At 33.5% G+C, this 21,755-nt stretch overlaps 3 protein-coding genes across 3 annotated transcripts; 2 read left to right on the top strand and 1 right to left on the bottom strand.

The window, feature by feature from the left end:
* The first annotated feature begins 3,081 nt into the window (after window positions 1–3,081).
* LOC110656400 (phospholipase A1 PLIP2, chloroplastic) lies at window positions 3,082–6,922 on the top strand. The gene is made up of 5 exons (XM_021813133.2): window positions 3,082–3,878; window positions 4,552–5,052; window positions 5,264–5,323; window positions 5,561–5,977; window positions 6,068–6,922. The coding sequence occupies exons 1-5, from the start codon at window positions 3,258–3,260 to the stop codon at window positions 6,644–6,646; spliced, it is 2,178 nt and encodes a 725-aa protein (XP_021668825.2). The 5' UTR covers window positions 3,082–3,257; the 3' UTR covers window positions 6,647–6,922.
* A 4,839-nt stretch (window positions 6,923–11,761) lies between these two features.
* On the bottom strand, window positions 11,762–13,619 carry LOC110656401 (uncharacterized). The gene is made up of 3 exons (XM_021813134.2): window positions 13,326–13,619; window positions 12,784–13,003; window positions 11,762–12,175 (listed from the first exon to the last, which is right to left on the bottom strand). Exons 1-3 carry the CDS (start codon window positions 13,517–13,519, stop codon window positions 11,960–11,962), a joined length of 630 nt encoding a protein of 209 aa, XP_021668826.1. The 5' UTR covers window positions 13,520–13,619; the 3' UTR covers window positions 11,762–11,959.
* A 368-nt stretch (window positions 13,620–13,987) lies between these two features.
* On the top strand, window positions 13,988–19,770 carry LOC110656402 (BRCT domain-containing protein At4g02110). Its single transcript, XM_021813135.2, has 10 exons — window positions 13,988–14,230; window positions 14,353–14,442; window positions 14,576–14,680; window positions 14,845–14,946; window positions 15,072–15,156; window positions 15,304–15,373; window positions 15,472–15,516; window positions 16,155–18,494; window positions 18,612–18,828; window positions 18,988–19,770. The coding sequence occupies exons 1-10, from the start codon at window positions 14,147–14,149 to the stop codon at window positions 19,531–19,533; spliced, it is 3,684 nt and encodes a 1,227-aa protein (XP_021668827.2). The 5' UTR covers window positions 13,988–14,146; the 3' UTR covers window positions 19,534–19,770.
* Window positions 19,771–21,755: the final 1,985 nt, after the last annotated feature.

Genomic DNA, 21,755 nt, shown 5'->3' with positions numbered 1-21,755 from the left:
TGATAAGGGATTTAAGGGTAAAATAGGAAAAGAATATGTGAAAATCTAGAGATAGTTAGGTACAGAAAAAACTCAACTGGTACATTTTCCTTTTCTGATCTCTTTGGATTTGGTTTATATTTTGAGTGCAATTAATAACTTGTGGACACTAAGCAGGTGGATTAAAATATTTGATAATTTAAAAAGAAATTGAGTTGATAACTGATGGGCAATTGATATGATACTCATCAGTTACAGTTTGTATCATTTCTATTATTAGAATTATTTCTCAATAACTGATTTAATTTTATTTTTTATTTATATTATATTATCCTTTAATTTTCATTTAACTCAAAAATCAATATTATTAATATTATTTACTTTTATTTTTTTTATTTTATAATCTAATTTTATAATTTTATTAAAATATTTTTTATTAATAATATAAAATATTTATTTATTATAAAAAATAATTTTTTTCTAAAAACTTAAAATTATAAGATTTTTTTCTTTATAAACAAAAATAATTACTTTATTATTTTATAATTATATTTTTAAAATTATTTAATTTATTTTAAGGAATTTAATCATTTTCTTATTTTAATAATAAAATAAATAATATGATATAATAAATTAATAATTATATTTTTATTTAATAATATAATAAATAATATAATATATAAAATTAATAATTATATATTTATTTTAATAATAAAATAAATTATATAATATATATCCTTATTAATCATTTTACATATTAACAATAACATTCAAATATAATTTTATCAAATATTTAATATAAATTTATTATCATAGTTATCAATTAAAAGTAATGGATTATCAATTAACAATTATTAATTATATTCGGCTAAACCAAATAAGCCTGACACAGGTAAAAGATTGCATACCAAATCTGTTACATACTCTACCCCAAGAGCCACAGTTTCTGAAAGAAACTGATTCGGCAGTACAAGAAATTCATAATTGTATAGAACGTAAACCAAACAATCGCACCCAGAAAAGTTAGGCAACACTAATTTATGCTGACATGCATAATGGAGATATCATAGAGAGCTGCTTCTTGATTAGAGCAATATAATAGATAAAACACCTAATTATAATATATATATATATATTAATAAAAAAAAGAAAGATTAAGGTTCAAGGAGAAATATAAAGGGGAGCAAATACTTATATACGGAAACGCGTAAAGCCAGATCTCTACTTCTCTTTCTAGAACCGGAAGGAAAGGAAGGAACATTGCGGAGAGCTTTACGGACACGTCACTTCCCAATAGTATGTCTTGCAGTTCACCTGTATCTTCTGACTTCTGACGTGGCAATCTGTAGATATATCCCTATTATTCATGGGTCCCACAACCACAATGAACGTACGGTTTTTATGTGCTATATCAGATCAAGGCTTCTGCCAGCTGGAACAAGCCGCTTGTCATTTTACAAGCAGTTAGAGAAATCATGGTACCGAAGCCCTATGGACTGAGAAAGAAACACTCCCAAAACGACGTCGTTCCAGTTCCACCGGATTTACCAATTCTAGTTAGGCAAAAAAATCATACAAGAATTGAAATATATAATAATGATACTCCCTCTTACTTCAAATGATTTTTAAAATTTTTATATAAAATTTTTAAAAAAAATTAAATAACTTTATTTTTATAAAAAAATATTAATAATTAATTAAAATATTTTATAATACTTTTAAAATGTAGGAAAGTATTTTTTAAAAAATAATATATGAAAAATAATAATGAATAAAAATAAAATTAAAAAATTAATATTTTCTTAATTTTTTAAAATAAAAGTGATATATCAGTTAGATAATGTTTAGTGTGAATGGATTTCATAAAATTTTATGGAATGAAATTTTAAAGAAAATTTTTTAATTTTAATGTTTAATTTAAATGAAAATTTATTTAAAATTTTTAATAATTAATTCTATAAAATTTATTATAATTAAATTAAATTTTATCAAAATTGATAAAATTTTTAAATAAATTTAAAATTATATATTTTAAGTGATAAAATTATCCTCTTATTATATATCATTCTATTTTATTCATGAATCAAGAATATTAAAAAATAATATTTCTTTAAACATAAAATGTTAATTTTTCCTTATTTTAAGAATGTGAGATTATTGTTTTCACATAAAAGATACATATGCGATAAATGCATTTAATAATTTCTCTTTAAAATAAGAGAGAGAGTTCTAAAATTGAATTTTTTTTTTATTTTTAATGCCGAAAAGATGTTAAAAAGGGTGTGAAAGTTGGTGACTAATTTGGTTGCAACTTACAAATCTATCTTATTAAATACAAGTAAACTGCATACCGTCTCTAACTATTCTATTTCAGTAAATAATATTAATTGTTAACATGAAAATTTTTAATTTTAATTTTATTTCAGAATTTAATCTATTGTAATATGTTTTTAAATTTTTTTAATTAATTTTTAATCAAAATTAAATCTACAAATTATTATTATTATTTTTTATATAAAAACGAAAATATTGATATGATATATATATTAATAAAATATAATTTTAAGATTAAAAATTCATTATTTTTTTATTATTTTCCCATATTATTACAAATTAAATTTTAATTAGTAATAAATAATATATATGTAATTAATAATTTTAGTCATAAATTTAGTTAAAATAAAATAATTTTATTGATAAATTTATTAATTAATTTAATCATAAAATAAGAAAAAAATAAAAATAAAAATAAAAATTAATTATGATAAATAGGGTTTTTTTTAAATAAAATTAAAATAAAAATATTTTTTTTAGTAAATTAAAATTAAGTAATCAAATGAAATAATCCCAAAAATTAAAATTAAGGAACTGATGGTGCATTTTACACATTAATTATACACAAGGAGGAGAAAAAGAAGACGACAACGTGAAAAATTCAAAGATTGTGGGGGCACGTAAACGCCCTAAGCTTTCGGTGGACTTTTTCTACAGTAATGTATAATTTATTATTTTAATATGAATTTATATTTAAAAAAAAATATATAATCAAAATTAATTAATCTAAAATAAAAATTTAATTATTATTGTGTATATAAGTTTTATATCCACCTGATATACTCCATAATTTCCCCTTAAACCCTGGGTTGGCGGTGGGCGTTTTCTTAATACCGCTCAACGGCTCAACCCCTGTCCATGATTCCCCGTCTATAAATTAGCAACCAAACATTCAAGCAAGCCAAGGAAAGAAAATTTTTATTAACAACTCACGCCTCCGGGAAATGGATACTCTTTGTTTAAAAACAGGAATCCACGGTATCGCTCCGTCGATCTCCGTCAGTGGGGCTTTGGAAGCCCGTTCCAACGCATCGCAGGTGAGTGCGGTGGCTCGGGAGAAATCCACTACTGTCGCTGCCGCGCCGCCTCAGAAAGCCGCATCCATGTTCTCTTTTAGATACCCTTTGCAGTCTTTGTGGCCTGGTGGAGGTCAAAGTAATAGGTATAAAGGGGTGGCTGTTGACGACGCCGTCTTGGTTGATCATGTAGAGACGAGAAATGGTACTGGGGAAGATGCCCAGGACAGAACAATGGGCTCGTCCGAAGGACGAAAGGGGAACTGGGTGTTAAAGATTTTGCATGTGAGGTCCCTCTGGAAGGAGGAAGAGGAACAGAGGAGCAGGAGCGGTGAAGGACCAATTGAAGGTGCGTCCAATGATGCCGTTGATAACGAGGAAGAGGAAGAGTGTGATGTGTGTAGAGTTGAGGATGATGACGATAAAGAAATTGAATTTGATACGGATTCGTTTTCGAGATTGTTACGGAAGGTGTCATTAGCCGAAGCCAAGCTTTACTCGCAAATGGCGTATCTAGGAAGCTTGGCCTATACCATACCCAAAATCAAGGTACCGAATTTGCCTCTTTGTTTTCTTTTTTCATCAATTGTTTTGATCAAAACATTTCTTTTATGTTACTTCTATCTAAAATGAACAAATCTGTTGAACTCTGTTTTTCTTGGTGATTACGTAGGGACTAGAGGTGTGGGATTTCATTAATGGGTTTATGGGTTCTTAGATGCTATGGATCCAAAAATTTGTTGTTTCTTTCTTAGATCGTGACTAAATCTATCTTTGATTGAGTCAGATGGGTTGAATCGATAGTTGATAGACTGAATCATATAGTTCATACATTTGGGATCTTCAACCTCAAGTTCCTCTGCTTTCATGGAATGGAATACTTGAAAAACTTTTGGTTTGAATGCTTTTACGCCCTCTAATGCATGAATCTATCAACTTCTTTAATAATCTGCTAACAATGTACCTAGGCTGCCTCAACCAGAAGGATGGATGTCATTTGTCATTAGACAAGTTTTTGATTTTTTAGAAGATCCCCTTTGTGAAGTCTGTAACTTAACTGCGCAATAAATGACTAGTTTAAAGGATCATATTCTATTAATTTGCTGTCTTCAAAGAAATTAATTCATTAATTTTTGATTGTGTTCCTTCCTTATTTGAAAAATTAGTTAGATTTATAGACAACTTAAGGCTGATGAATATTTTTTTCCTCCTGTTGAATCAGGCAGGAAATCTCTTAAAATATCGTGGCCTCCAGTTTGTAACTTCATCGATTGAGAAAAGCGAATTGGTAATGAAAGCAGAGAAAGTTCAGGTGCCAGCTGAAGGTCAAGAGGCAGAGAAAGGGCTTTTAGAGAAGGATGCAGAGGGTACAGAACAGAAGAATAATGGTCATCGCATAAGTGCCTCTACTGCTTATCAGATAGCTGCATCTGCTGCTTCTTATCTTCACTCTCATACCAAAAGCATACTTCCATTCAAATCCTCAAAGGCAAAGGCTGGTAAAAATTGTCCTGAAGGAGACTCTGGAGGCAATGAGAATCTCAATATGTTGAACTCAGAGGTGGCTTCTCTCATGGCAACCACTGACTCAGTGACAGCTGTGGTTGCTGCAAAAGAAGAAATAAAGCAGGCTGTTGCTGATGATTTGAGTTCAACACGCTCTTCACCATGTGAATGGTTCATATGTGATAATGATCAGGGTACAAGATTCTTTGTGATTCAGGTATAAAGTGGGGGTTGGCTTTTAATCTTCATTGAACAAACATGTGTCTTTTGCAGAGTTTGTATCAGTTGTGTGTTTCATAGGCAATCATGGTTGCAATTGGACCACCAATGGGGGAGACCAATAAAAAATGATGCTTGTTGATTGTTTAATACAGATATTCTTCTGTTTATGCCGTTGTTCTTAGTCAATATCATATTCTGTTGTGTAGGGATCTGAGTCGCTGGCATCTTGGCAAGCAAATCTACTTTTTGAGCCTGTTCAGTTTGAGGTAAATTCATTTTATAGTTGCCAAATTCTAGTCCACCTTTTCTGATGATGTTTATATCTGTTGACTATTTTATAATGTAATGGATTATTACAAAATATTCAATGATGATTTCACATTGGATTATCTTGTGAAAGATTGAGGGAGGTCATCTTTTTAGACAATTAATGCAATTGAAGAACGCTATTGCTTATACATAATGCCAAAAATAGATAAAATGTTTTTGTCTTCTCGTTCCAGGGACTGGATGTACTTGTGCATAGAGGCATTTATGAGGCTGCAAAAGGTATATATGAACAGATGTTGCCTGAAGTCCATGCTCATCTAATGTCTTGTGGCAGACAGGCAACCCTTCGTTTCACAGGGCATTCTCTTGGTGGGAGCTTGGCACTACTTGTAAATCTCATGTTGTTGATAAGAGGGGAAGTGCCAGCCTTGTCCTTACTTCCAGTGATAACATTTGGTGCACCTTCAATCATGTGTGGTGGTGACTATCTACTTCGCAAGCTTGGGCTGCCACAAAGTCATGTTCAGGCAATTACATTGCATAGAGATATCGTGCCCCGAGCCTTTTCTTGTAATTATCCTAATCATGTTGCAGAGCTTCTGAAGGCTGTTAATGGGAAATTCAGGAATCATCCTTGTCTTAATAAACAGGTACTTTCCACTATTAAATGAAATATGAACTTAGTAGGAGTTGTCAATGAAATAAATATCAACTAAAATGTGGGTGCCATGTTATTACAGAAGCTACTATATGCTCCAATGGGGGAGCTTTTAATTCTACAGCCAGATGAGAAATTCTCACCTCACCATTATCTCCTTCCCTCAGGCAGTGGTCTATATTTCTTAACTTGCCCATCATCTGACACTAGTGATGCAGAGAAGCTGCTGCGGGCTGCACAGACAGTTTTCTTAAACTCACCCCATCCACTTGAGATTCTAAGTGATCGCTCAGCATATGGTTCTGAAGGAACCATTCAAAGGGATCACGACATGAATTCTTACTTGAAATCTGTGCGCAGTGTAATTCGGCAAGAGCTAAACCACATAAGAAAACGTAGGAGAGAGCATCGCCGCAAGTTCTGGTGGTCCCTTCTGGCACCACGTGGAATCGGTGGTGGTGTCATTGTGGAGAAGCCTGTGGTGTCTATCAACATAGGCGAACACCATTTCAATTTCTCTGGTGTCCTGCAGACTGGACGAGAATCCTTGAAACGGTTCAGCAGGCTTGTTGCATCACAACATATGCATTTGCTTGTGGTTCTGTTGTTTCCTGCAAGACTGCTATTTCTGGGAGCATGTAGAGTGATAAATTTCCATTGACCAGCCTATTAATTTGAGTGTATTGCATTTGTGACATGGAATATTGTATAGGTTACAGGCACATGGCCAGCAAGATCATTTATTCATTAGGTGATTCTTTGTTCATTGCTTTAGAATAAAAAAAAAAAGGGGGAAAAAGAAGATTCAAATTCTCTGTAGTCCTTGGGATTTAGAATATTGTTATGTAGAAAGAAACTAGAAGCCAATATTTTGGTCTATCAAGGTGTAAAATTCTGACAGTAATATTTTTACAAGTGTTGGTGATTGATTGTAACAGGGACCTGCTGGAATGTTTTTGTTAGGCTGCTAAAAAGCAAGTTTTGGCGTACATTGTTATAAACACGAAATTAATCTAACAGTTGGCATGTGGATACAATGTGCTCTAACTATCAAAATATCTCCATCAGTACTTAAAACTATCCGAAGTATCAATATCAGTTCATCAATAATTGAGCCATGCACAAAGCAAGCAAACATCTATAGATAGCCAGTTCTTGAAACTCTTTGATTTGTTTGCTAAGTGAAATTGTATAACGAGCAACTCTCTCTGGGAGGAAAAGTTCAAATTCAAATTCAAAGAAACAAGTAGGAATCTGCATTAAGATTCATTACATATTAAGCACATTGAAACTCAAGTGTAGGACCGAAGCAAAATGGACAAAACACATAGCAAAAAGTCGTGGTCTGCTCTCAATTGGATACAAAGCTAGGTGCGTGTCCCCAGTGATGAAAGTTCCAGTTGGAGCAGCGTTTGGGTTTTGGTTTCATGTCATCTTCTTGAATTTGTTGTGTTGCTTCTATTTTTTTGACCTTTTTTAGTTGGCTTGTTGATTATTGGGATGGTGATTGGTGGCCTAGTAGATAGTCGAAAGTGACCAGCAGTGCCTAGAGGATTGTGGGACAGACCAAAAGTTTTTGAATGTAACGGTACCGTTGGGTAGCTCCATTGATATTTAATAGGGCCGACCGCCGAGTATATGGTTGGGTATGGGAAGTTGGAAAAAGTGGACATATTTCAGAGGCAGGGGATGATATTTATTAGGCTTATTGGTACACTTGTGGGGTTTAGTAACCACCAATCAGTACTCTTGTTTATATATAATCATTTGGAAAAAGTCCACATGCCAATGCCCCTCTCATAATTTCTTTTTTTGGTATTTTATAATTTTTAAATTTTAAAGTATGACAAGAATTATAATTTAATTTTTAAAATATAATAAAAATTATAATTTAATTTATGAAAATAAGTTAGTTATTTTATTAATATTTTTACTGTTATTTTTTTATAAATTAAAACAATGAACTCAAATTTGAGAGATTAATTTGTTATAAATATTAAAATTATAAAATTAAACTATTATAGAAAGTAAAATATAATAAACAAAACTGTTATAATTTTTAACTCACTAGTAATGAATTTTAACACAATGATTATTTATTCAATAAAGAACATAATTCGAAAATTAATTTATTTATTATTAAATTAAACTATAAATTGCCCTTTATTTATCAATAATTGAATTTATTAAATTTGAATATAATATTTAAATTCTTAATTTTGTATTAAACAAAATATTATATATTTTTTTAAAACATCACGATTGCTAAAATTTTATGAAACATTTATTTATTTTTTTATGATGATAGGATGACAACTCAAGCTTGTAAAAATAATTTTTAAAATATTTTATTAACGTCGTTCAATTTAATTTTAAAATTTTGAGACTTAAATTAGTTAAATTTAATTTTTCAAAGTATAAACTTATTTCAATGAAATATTTGAGATACTCAAATTGGATTAAATTAATTAATAATTACAATTAAAATTTTAAAATTTCAAATACAAGCTCAAGTAAATACGATTGAACTCAAATCATAAAATAATTAGTATTTTTTAATTTTATGTAAATATAAATAATAAAAAATTATACAAAATTAATTAAGCTCACGCGCCACTCTAGTAAAGTATTGTATTAATCAAAATCGGCTTCAAGCACAACTCAATTAAAATCGAATCGCTGGGTGGGGATGGGAAATTCATTAGTGGCCGGCATATTAGTTGGGTTGGTAGTAATCCATGGACGTTGCATCCCATGATCTTGACTGCTAGTGCTAACAGTCTTCAACCCAGCAGGCTTCCATTGGATTATTCAGCTTACCAAAAATATGAACAAGAACAGCCCTAATAAATTTGCATACCAGCAACAGGGTCAGTTCAAGATTGAACCCAAATTTGCACCTGTTGCCCTGTCCATTGATTGGATTCCTTCACAAAAACAACCCATGTTCTTATCAGTTATCACCCAAAAAAAATAAAAAATAAAAGCTCATAATCAGTGGTGGAGAAACTAGAATTTTTAAGGGGCAAAAATAATTCTTGAAGGGACATATACGTAACTCTTTATAGAATGAAAGGACTAAATTCAATAGTTTTTATATTGAATAAAGTATAATCAAATTTCAGACAATTTTTTTTCCTGAATTTTTGTTAATTTTCCTATAAAATATTCCCACTAATAAAAATAATTAGAAAAATGAAGTTGAACATATTTAAGTTTTCAATTTTTATTTTCAAAAAAAAGTATTAAATTTTGAAAATAATTAATGTTTGAATTATGCTTTGCATGATTTGATCTTGATTTAACTTTTTTTTAATATTTTACATATTAATTTATAAATTATTAAAGGTAAATCATATATTAAATTAAAATTTATTGTATATTGACAATTAAATTTAGCATACTAGAATAAAATTATTCAAAAGTTTTAAGTTAAGCTTTATAGTTATTCATGGTATCAATTAATATTTTAAATAATAGTATTTAAATTTCAATTAACTCATATTCTATGAATTTTTTTATAATTAACCATCATAAATTATTACAGAGATCAACAAACTAATATTAGAAAAATGTGAAAATAGAAATTCTTAATGTTCTTAAAAATAAATTACATGTTTTTTTTTTTATTGGCTTTGACAAAAATTTAAATTTGAGACCTAATAAATCTGAAAAAGACTTTAGCAACATTAAAAAATATATATATTTTCGTTATTTTATTAAATTAAATATTTATGTTATAAAAATTTAATTTGATGATGTAATTATAGAAAAGAGGTAAATAAGTTACTTAGTGATATAATTCGCACAACAAATATTGATTCTCAACAAAATGATTTTTTCATTTTTTTAATTTTATTATTTAAATTTGTATTAAAAGAAAAATTAATAAAGGGTAAACCTTTTTTAATAAGGGGTTAATTTTATTTTTTAGAACAAAAGTGTTTTTTTTTTTTTTTTAAGATTCGAAAATACACTAGGACTTTGGGAGCACTAAAAAAATAATTTTCCCTGTAAAAATAAAAAGTAATTTCTTCTTTATTTTATAAGATGAGTCCCATTTATTATGTTAGAGAATGTATATAAACACTGCCCTCAATAATTCCTTATTTTTCTTTTCTAGCCAAAAATAAAGAGGGCAATTGCCCACCACGTCTTCAACGTGGCTTCGCCGCGGCTCACGATTAAGTTAAGACAGAGAATCTATCAGAATTTATCACAAGGCGTAGTATACTGTACACGTTCATCTAACCCTTGCTCCCTCAGGAATAGCATACATTTGACAATGTGTCTTCGACTCCGCGTCAACTTGAATCTGCCAATGGCAGAATATGTAACACAAGATGATATTTGACACCATCCTTCTAGAATAAGTTAGAAAGTCAAATATAGTTTTAACGTGGATAATTAAAGCAAAAAATACTTTCAAATATGACAAATCTAAACAGAAATTCAACTAGCAGAATAAGAAAAAAGAATCGAATAATAGTTTTGTTCGCTCAAAATGGTGAGCAAAACACTTACCAAGTAAAGACCCAGAAACGGATACAACACAGATTCATCGGACCGAGAGATAATCTCGCATATAATATGGTAAAGCATATATTGCATAAATTCATAAATATTCAACCATAATTACCGTCTTAAGCAGAACAACGGCTATTTCTTCTAAAAACCTATAAATACCAGTCAAAAAGGAGATTGAGATACGCTTACTATCTTCATTATTCTCTGTTACAAAAAAAATACTTTAATCTCTCTCTAAAAAGATTAAGAACACTAATTTTAGCATCGGAGTCACCAATCAAAAGGCTATCCACCTGATTACCTTTTGCCATCGTAAGTCTATGCTATCTTCAGAGTCAAGGTCAAAACACTACCAGTAGCATCAATAATGAAGAAAAGTACGGGGCGTGTCAAATTTGTTAAGGATGCAAAAAAGTCATAAAACCTAATTTTCTCTCTAACACTTCAAAATTCTCGCAGTAACAACCAGGCGTATCAGAATTATCTACCTCACCAATTCCATGCAAATTGTATGTCTCAGAACAACTGGGAAGGTTCTGATTTCATTCTCTGATATTCTGTATGCATGGCAGGATGAATTTTATGAATGAGGATGCCTAGTCAAAACTCATCGTATTGAAAAAAAAAAAAAATTACAACCCAAGTGAACATAACATTGAAACAAAGTTTCTGAGTTTGCAAGAGGGAAAAGAGTACAGGCTGAAGCCATTTAAACCGAAAAGTAGATTCACTTTCCGAGCCAAGTTGTTTCAGCCAATAAAGATTGGGATTCAAATCATTTCATTTCATCAGAGTAAAAACATGAAACATCATGTGCTGTTACCCATGAACGACAGTATGCCAAGTTTAAAAATGGTAACATATCTGTATCAGATTCTTCTATGTACGTTGGGGTGTTACAAATTGAAGTGAAATATACTTAATTGCTTAATTGGGAAAATCTACTCTTTCCACAAAGATATGAAATGCCGACACTTTGATGCGTTATGCTGTGTGGATGGACTGCAAAATGAGATGAATTAATTAGCAGATTGAAAATTGCCATGCAGAGTGTCTATGATGACAATGAGCAAAACATTCAAATAGTTTCCAAATTGTAGTATTAACATACACATAATAAACCCAAAGGGCAGTTATACGATGACAATGCTTCTTTCATCATTTTATGCCAAAATACATGATATATCTGCATTACCTGCAAACTTCATATGAGAAACTGATAATAGAGGCATAGAGCCAAAAGGGCAAATAGAAGTATAAATCTGTGAACTTTTATTTCAGAGTATGTGAGGTCGATGAACTTCTTAAACTTAACACATTGTTCAGGACAATACACAGCTTGGCCAGGAACAACCACTCAACCAGAAATAATCAAAGAGAAAGCACTCATGTCCTTGCCCAGTTAATTTAATTTATAGCCAGAAACAAGCTTCACCGGAAGTACAAATTACAGATTCATCTTTCCTGCTAAGTACCATGAATGCATGGCAAGGCTTCCAAAAGACATAATATTAGCAAGGGATGAAAAACCATGGATCATGCCAAATTTCTTGTTCATTGCAGCAAGCTTTGGGTTAGCCTTAGCAACTTCCTGGTTCTTTGACCACCCAATTTCATTCCCAATGTTTTCTTCCCGCTCCACCTTGTGCCTCTGCCTCATCATCTAAACCACCAAGTCAATTTACAAATTAATTAAAAAAATGCATCAAAAAACTAAGACATGGAACTCAAACAAAAACCTGAGAATAAAGAACAAGAGAATCACAGTATTTTTCAGATAATTATTTGTAATTGGAACATAAAGAAAAGAAAAAGGATAGCCATCATTAACTGAAGTTAACATTGCCCTTTATCTTTGACTGCTAGCTGTATATGTTCCTAGAAAAAAAAATGCGGTAGTTGAGAACATAGACAAGAATTTTTTTTTAATCATGAAGCAACTCTTGGGACCTTGAACTTTCCAGTTAATTAGATACAATTCAAAGATTTGACCGAGATGTATGAAAATTTCAATGTCTTGCAACAAGAAGTCTAAAACCACATAGGCAAAAAAAGAAAAAAAAAAGGAGGAAAACAATCACTTTCTTTCTTTTCTCTCAATTTCCTCAATAACCAAGCAAAAGGTAGGCGCAACCAGAAATGGAATTACAATTCAACATTCTAAAGCAATGGATGAATTATGCTGGGAACTAATTCCAATAGTACACATTGACTCAGCGCTAATGTAAATCCTAGAACAAAAACTGGGTTCACAAATCACAGGAGTTGTACCTCGATAGTCATGGGAGTAAAGACAAACAAATTGGTAAGATTGAAAGCCAAGGAAGATAACAGGAAACCCAGCTGGTACTTCTCAGAAGGGGAAGCTGATTTCCATGGATGCAAATAACCAAATGATGCCACAGATATCGCACAGCACACCCCCACCAGCCAAAAATATGCAGGAAACATCTTGCTTTGCAAATTACCAAACTGATGCCTTGGTAGATTCCTGATCTCCATACAAAATTAATTGTTTCTCAATTATCATTCTAAAAGAAATTTTAAACATAAAATTCTTAATTGCAAGCTCACAACATGTAGGGAAAAAAGGGGGAGAGGAAGAATCGTTTTAAATTTGACAAAACTTAATCTGAAATTGGTAAATCCGCATGCGATTGTAATATTTCACTTCAACAAACCAAACAAAAATCATCGGTTTCGAATTTTAACTGATTCTTGAAATTGAAGTAAACACACATAAGCTAAAGAAATCGCAATAAACTAGGTATAGAGTGTTAATTGAAAATGAGAACGATAAGAAAAAGACATACTTGAACATGATGATGCCACCGATGAAGGTGACCCAGAGAGCGGCACCAAAAGCCGTGGAAAAGCTGAGTAGGTGAGCCAGTTTCAGATAAGTCGGTAGCTGAGCAATGGAATTAGATCCAAAGGTTTCCGGAGAGAATATCACCCCGATGGCTAAGAAAGTCACGGCCGCCACAAATCGACTTAGCCAACCCATCGCTCTCTCTCTCTTTCTTTCTCTCCGGAGAGACCACAACTATTCAAGGTGGAAGAAAGGTGTTATGACCAGCTGAATACGAACCTTTCTTTGGTTTAATTGTTAATTGTAGATGCGGCTAATAAGTAGATTTTTTAAGTGTCAAATAAAAGTTCGCCACGAGGACAAGAGGCAATGCTCTGCGCCTGCAGACCCATACTTCCTGGATAATTTGGGATTTTTCTTTACACTGATTGAAAGCCCAATCATAATGAGTACACATGGGCCTGGGCTGCGTCTTATTTAGGACATTACACAAGCACTGTGGCCTCCAGTCCAACTAATTTTGTCCACCTCCGTTTGGGCGACAGATTTGCGAACCAAGTGTGCACACGTGTCCTATCACGTGGAGGCGATCGACTTGCCACCGCAATGCAAATTTCCATCTCCCGCCAGGGCCCAAAATTAAATCCGAAAATCAGAAAAATAATTCCCTCTCTTCCTCGACAAGCTTTAAGCAATTTTCTTCTCTTTCAGTTCACAACTTCGTATTCAAAAAGGCTTTTCGCTCTTTTATTTCTCAGGCTCTGCTCTTTCAGATTCAAAGTATCCGTTTTCCTCTCATTTCCATCTGGTGAACTCGCCGCGATGCTGAAAGCCAATTCTCCTTCCAAAGCGTTTTTCGCCGTCCGTTTCCTTCTCTTTGGTTTCGATCCCATCAACGAGCGCGAGGTCTCCCTTTCTCTATCTCTCTCAAATTGTTGTGCTTCTATTTCCGTTTTTGAGCATTTCATTTTGGATTAAGGGTTCTGTTTTTGAGTATTGTTACTATTTTAATTTGACAATATGTGTAGGTTCGAGCCAAGCTTCTTAATGGCGGCGGAATTGATGCTGGTCAGTACGGTCAAAATTGTACTCACGTGATTGTAGATAACATTCTTTTCGTAAGTCCTTAATCATGTTTTCCCTTTCAATTGCTATTTTTTCAATTTTTAAGCATAATTTTTTGCTATCTGATTTATAGAATTCAGGAATTGAATGCTTATATGTTTTAGTAAATGTTCTTATATTATGTAGGATGATCCTCTTTGTGTTACTGCAAGGAAAGATGGGAAGACACTGGTTACGGGTTTATGGGTTGACCATGGTTATGAAATTGGAATGGCTGTAGATGCCACTTCTGTAAGTTTCTCTATTCATTTATTATTTTTGATAAAACTTCTATATAATTACTCATGGACATGTAATTCTTGCTATGGAAAGAAAATATGATTGATCTTTGTTTATTACCTGACGCCATTACTTTTGCTTGCCTAGAATTATGGATGATGAATGGTTGTTTGCAGATTATGTATAGGCCACTTAGAGATTTGAATGGCATAGCGGGTGCTAAAAATTTAATTATATGCTTAACTGGATACCAGCGACAAGATCGAGATGACATTATGGTATGACCTGTTCATTTTCTCCTCTTACAGCTTTTGTTACTGGCACCATTGGAGATGGCTTTCCCCATATGATTATATGATGTTATGAAATTCTTTCTTTTCTCTTTTTTTTTTTTTTTTCCTAGACCATGGTTGGCCTGATGGGAGCTCAATTTTCTAAGCCATTGGTAGCAAACAAAGTTACTCATCTCATATGCTATAAATTTGAAGGTGCGGTTTTGATATTCTCATTGACAAAGCTCATTCAGGATCAATTAGGATGTATTGTTTTTAATGCATATGTTATTTTTAGTATAATGGAGTGCCTGGCTAAAAATGAATGTTTATAGAGTTCATTTACCCTCCCACTTTGTATAGGTGAAAAGTATGAACTTGCCAAGAAATTGAAGAAAATAAAGCTTGTTAACCATCGGTGGTTAGAAGACTGGTTAGTTGGCCTTTTTCTTGTGCAATGTTGTGAATAATTAACCATGTATTGTGAGTGACTGAGTTTTCATGAAATGATTTTGTTTCTTTTTTCTACAGCTTAAGGGACTGGGAGCTTCTTCCAGAAGATAATTATAGCAAGAGGTAAGGTATTTGAATGGGATTGAAAAATATAATATTGACCTGTTATGATTCATGATGTATCTATGAGTAGCCAAATGATAATAACATTATCATACTCAAGAACAATTAAATGGTGCAAATCATGAGAGTGCAGAGTTTGGATTACTGTACCAGGATTTATGGAGTTTTAGCTCTATTGTGGCAGGACATGAGATATATAATTGAATTATTTTAGAGGTATTATTGTGTATCTAGGTAAGATAATTCCTTTTACTTGACAATGAAGTATCAAGAGTGAGGCATAATCTTAATTCCCATTACGTATGTGTTGCCTAAGCTTTTAATTGCATCCCATTCTCACAAGGCCATGATTAGCAAGATTTACCACACATTTAAGCCTGTACCAAGTTGTTATATGGCCATATGTTTGTGATAATGCACGTATTTGGCTGAAATTTTTAAATATCTTTTAAATATTGAATTTGCACAGAACTAAGCATGTTGACAAGTCGAGTTGCATTAATACAGAATGTGTACATATAATGGATTAATAAGGCATGTTAATTTTTCTTATATTTGATCACTTGATTATTGATTTTATCGTTCTGTGCACTTGTTAAGAATAAAACATATGATTAGTTCTCACTCCTTTACCACAGTGGCTATGAGTTGGAGGTGATGGAAGCTGAAGCAAAGGATTCTGAGGAGGAAGCTGGGGTCCCCGCTTTGAAGCAATCAAGTCATGAAATGGCAAATAACAGTCCTCACTTGAGAATGGGAACTCCTAAGCCTTGTCAACTACCCAAATCAACTGGGGAACTGCCAAAAATGGCACAAAATATAAGTAAGCCTGAAGGTCTGCCAAGTGTTGTGAATGGGAAGGACATGTTAGTAACTCCTAGCAGAAAGAACAGATCAGCATCAGGCTTTATTAGCAACTTTGTTTCTGAGGTGTCGGCCTGTCCTGTCTCTAGTACCTCTAATGATGCTTCTTCTGTAGGTTTACCTGATCCACAAGAGAGAACTCCAAATTCTACAGAAGGGGGTAATGACTTGGAAAATATTTCCAGAAGTGCTGAAAGGCCTTATTCTGATGCAAAGTTTAGTGCTGTAAGTTACACAAGGAAAACCCCACGGAAATCCCCAACATCAACTTTTTCAGGAGAGTTGGGACATATTAGAGGCTCTCCTAAATTTCAATTAGGTGAATCCATTAATAAGACTTCTGTTGAAGTTGAATATGCTAAGGGCTTAACTGGATCTGATCATGCTGAGCATCTTCAAAAAGGAATTGAGCCATTTTGTAAAGAAGCTTCAAGCAGTAAAAAGCAAAAGATAGATGTTTCATGTTTTAACCCTAAATCTCAGAATATGAGTCATGATCCACCAAGAAGTGTGACAGGCAGTCCATCAGTTAGTTGCAACCAGGGATTGGAACAAGCATCTTTGGTAGATGGTTTGTCTAAGATTAATAACCAGTATCATGATGTGACAGGAAGTCCATCAGTTAGTCTTGATGCTGCACAAAAGTCCCATGCTGATGTTTCAACAGGCAAATCATCAAAATTTAAAGCGAAGCCATTCGCACAAGATCTGCTGTTCCTTGAAAATGCAGTCTCAGAGAATGATCAAAATGAGAATTTGGATGAAAAGATGCTGCAAACATCCTTAAAGACATTGAGAAAGTCCAGTTTGGTTAGCAAGCCTGAAGGTGGAGATTTTGGAGTTAAAAAATCTGAAAATGTGGTTGCAGATGCAGAGGCTGCGTGTCATCTGCAGCAAGATAAACAGGTTCCATCTCCCCCTAACAGAAACTCAGAGACAGAGAAATCTCAGGTGATTGCTAATTTGGAAAAGCTTCAGGAAGGTAATGGCAACTTAATTACCAAACCAGGTAGGATAAAGATGATTGCCAAGAAGACACTGGGTTCTAGATCAAAACTGAAAAGTAATGCTAACCAAAAAGGGTCTATTTATTTAAAAAAAGTTGCTGCTCAAAATGAACCTGTAGTTGGTCTGTCTATAGAAACAGCAGATCATGAGAACTCCTCCAGTTTCAACGACCATGCAACATTCCCTGAAACTGTCAATGTTATTGCAGCAAAGGAGGCAGAGACGCAAATTGGCACAAAATCCAGAGATAATGTTGAGAATGAGACTACTTTTATGGATGATGAAACAGAAGCTCCAGAGGATAACGACACAAGTGAGGGTATACTTGATGAAGTGAAGGCTGGGGTGGTTGATTTGTCACCTAAAGCAGATGATAAGATGGAGGTTAAACCAGATGGTGCTCGGCATTCAACAAACAATGCTGCTGCTGACAGGGATGATGGTGCAAAGGAAGAGAAGAATGCAGTTCAACTCCAGCAGAAAGATAAAACAATCTGTAAAGCAAATTGTATGAAAGGGAAACTAAGGCAAGGCAAAAAACAGCCACCAGGCAAGTCCAAGATAAAGACTGTCCCTCCTGTCTCTGGACATGCAAAATCTAAGAAAGTTTCAGTTAGAGAAGAGACTTGCAATGGCAAGGACATTGTTGAGACAGCTATTGAGGAGGAGAAAGGTAAGCCATGTTCTGCAGGTCAAACTAAGAGCAGAAATGTATCTAAGAGAAAATCTGACAACTCCATGGAAGCAGAGAAGGAGAATAAGCCAATTGTTGATGGAGATCAAAGAATAAGTCAGTTTAAAGGTCATGTCAGAAAAACAACCCTTAAGTCTGATAATGTGTCAATGAAGATTAAGCAGAAGTCTGGGAAAAGCAATCTTAATTGTATTTTGGTGAGAGAAGTTTCAAAGCAAGTGAAAACTGAACCTATATGGTTTATTTTGAGTGGGCATAAGCTACAGAGAAAGGAGTTTCAGCAAGTCATTAGGCGTTTGAAAGGAAAATTCTTCAGGGATTCTCATCAGTGGTCATACCAGGCAACGCACTTCATAGCTCCAGACCCAATTCGTAGGACAGAAAAGTTTTTTGCTGCTGCAGCCTCTGGAAGGTACAGATGCCCTGCATGACTGCCAGAAATTTGCATAATAATCTTACCTTACTATTATTTTTGTGATTGCTATGGAGTAGCATCTGGTTTGCTGAGAAGATGACATATTGAATGCAGGTGGATTCTAAAGACCGATTATCTTGCTTCTTGTAGTCAAGCAGGAAGGTTTGTGGATGAGGAGCCATATGAATGGCATAAGCACGGCCTTAGTGAAGATGGTGCAATTAATTTAGAGGCTCCAAGGAAGTGGCGGCTCTTACGGGAGAAAACTGGTCATGGTGCCTTCAATGGCATGCGTGTTATTATTTATGGAGAATGCATTGCACCATCTTTGGTATGGTTTCTTTTCAAATATTTTTTGCCTTGACTTTTTCCTTTGCTTGTACTATATATGTTCCAGAAAATATTTTAGGACTTTGGTCTTCCCTGGACTAGAATTCAACTCAACAATGCTATTTTTTTGATACATTTTCTGTACTTGCTTAACAAACAGGATACTCTGAAGCGAGTTGTGAAGGCAGGTGATGGGACTATATTAGCAACTTCTCCTCCTTACACCCGCTTCCTCACATCTGGGGTTGACTATGCCATTATCAGTCCTGGTATGCCACGTGTTGATTTGTGGGTTCAAGAGTTCCTACGACATGAGATACCCTGCATTGCGGCTGATTACTTGGTGGAGTATGTCTGCAAGCCTGGTTATTCTCTGGAGAGACATGTTCTATACAATACTCATGCTTGGGCAGAGAAGTCATTTGCTAACCTATTGAGCAAGGCAGAAGAGATTGTTGAAGACTTGACACCATCAGATGATTATAGTGGCGATGACATAGCCTGTCAAGTTTGTGGATGTCGCAATAGAGGGGAGGTTATGCTGATATGCGGTGATGAAAGTGGTTCTGTTGGTTGTGGGATAGGTATGCACATAGACTGTTGTGATCCTCCTCTTGAAAATATTCCAGAGGAGGATTGGTTTTGTGCTGATTGTAGTAGCAGTAACAGCAACAGTTCCCCTAAGAGGAGAAAAGGACTTAACTGAAGACGAAGTTATTTTTTATTCATCTTCTCATTTTGTAGTACACTGTTGTCCGATTCTCGCATTTGGCTGTGGCTAAACATGTAGAATTTGCTATGCGTGGTCTTAGTTGAATTTGAGAATTTTGTAAGACAGACTAGAAAATTACGATGTTTCTAGAATCTGTTAAGCTTCTCTTAGGGAATAATATATGGATTTTCTTAAATTTATTAATCAGAAAATCGCCTTTGATCTCTCTTATCTCCCTCGCTCTCAAACTATTATTTTCAATTATCTTTTCTAGACCTATTTTTGGGACATTATTGGCCTGATTGCATGCTATATTTCTTATGAACAAAGCTTGAGAAATGTAGGGCTCCAGCTTGCATGTCTAGATTTAAAAGGAAAGTACCCAAAAGCCTGGAAAATAAAAGCACCTCAAACTTCAGGAGGGAATCGGGTTTTGCCTCTCTGCTTTGCACTTTTTTTTGTGCCCAAAACGAAGAGGCAGCTTAATAACTTTAACTTCATGCGCCCTGCAAGAGTAGAAGGTGATTCTATCGGTCAATTGCGACTTTGCTTGCATATGTCAATGATGATTATAAAGTTAATTTTTTTAGAAGTATGCCAGTTGCTATGTTTTTTTCCATAAGAAATTGAGTTATTAATGAATTACTGTTATTAAGGGTTCTATTAAAAATGGATTTTAACTCTATTTAAAAAAATAATTTTTTTAGATATTATTTTTTTTACAAAGTAGGATTAATAAAGGTGAAGAAGAAAAAAAAAGAAATGAAATGTAGTAAAAGATTAACTAATTTTATTTCATTTACCATTTAAACTAAATTCTCAAATAATATCAAAAATTAATTTCCTTTTTAAACCATTTTTGGAAGTCTCCAATTTACTTCCATTCACATTGTAAGGCAGTTAAGCTGTAATAATAATAATAATAATAATAATAATAATATATTATTTATTTGTCAAGGCAATGGCAGATGAAACTGTTGTTGAATTGGGTTCCCACAAAATGGCAAATCATTTGAAATTGGAATTTGGAATTGGCATCTTTTTGTTCTTTTCTTTTTCTGTTTATATTTGAGAGCGAATAAATATCTTTTGGTGACAGGCTAATCTGAGAAGAATTTCAGTATCGTGTGTTATTATTAAACATAATTACACATATAATCCCGTCATTAACCCATATTTGCAGCACATGTCTATGATACTATCACATGGCTCTACTGACATCATCATATCTGGCCACGACTTCCACTCTTTCCAATGTTCCCAACATTCAAACATCACGTGTTATTTCCCCTAAGCCCCCTCTTTTTCCATCTTAATCCCATTTTCAACCCTACTAATCCCAGTATTTCCCCCTTAACCCTACACCATCCCAGCTTTGTGACACTAAAAATGGATTATAAATTAACATGGAGAAAGGCATCATCATCTCTGACCAATTATACTAAAATAAAGAAAAGATCAAATGGGAAGCCTCGTGAGCATTCGTGCAAAGCCTTGCTCTTGCAGCATCCTTTTCTTTCGCCACAAGATAATAAATTATGCTTTATTAAATTAGTAAATGATTGACTAAGATAATTAATTAATGATGTACTATATAATATTATTATATAATAACAGTGTCAGAGTTTCTAATTAAGAAGATGTAATTGGCTATCAAAATGTCAGTTCATACTTTAAGGCTGTTTGCAGAGTTTTAAAATGAAAGAGAGAGAGAGAGATCAAATCAATATCATTGAAGAAGAGCTTTCTTTTTTTTCTCCACCTATGAGGTCTATGCCTATGGGCTATCGCTATGATCTGTAAGCCACACCATCAGCTCTCTATTTTTTATAGAAGACGTGATTGTGCATGGATTTTAAACCTTCAAATCAAGCCATCCTCAGCGAGAAAACAATAATTAAAAGAAAGGATTTTTGCATAATGGGTAGAGATAGAGCAAAGTTGTTGAGTAGCTTGGAAGGATTAAAAAAAAAGAAAAAGAAAAAAACACAAGACAAAGCAGATTCATCAGGATTAAAAAGGGCCTCAAATTCACCTGCAAGGAAAGAAAAAGAAAGCACTCTAACAAGACATATCCAAGATTTTAGTGAATTGTTTAATGCAAATCCTAAATATGTGTCACGGCCCAACCTATGCGCCGGACCGACACTAGGACCTGGACCAGCCTAAAGCCCCCGAGGCCTGTAGTAAGCCTAACTATTCATTAATCCAACTCT

Source organism: Hevea brasiliensis, chromosome 9 (genome assembly GCF_030052815.1).
Source record: "Hevea brasiliensis isolate MT/VB/25A 57/8 chromosome 9, ASM3005281v1, whole genome shotgun sequence".
Lineage (NCBI taxonomy): Eukaryota > Viridiplantae > Streptophyta > Magnoliopsida > Malpighiales > Euphorbiaceae > Hevea > Hevea brasiliensis.
The sequence above is the reverse complement of the archived record's forward strand: the minus strand, read 5'-3'. Positions and strand labels throughout refer to the sequence as shown.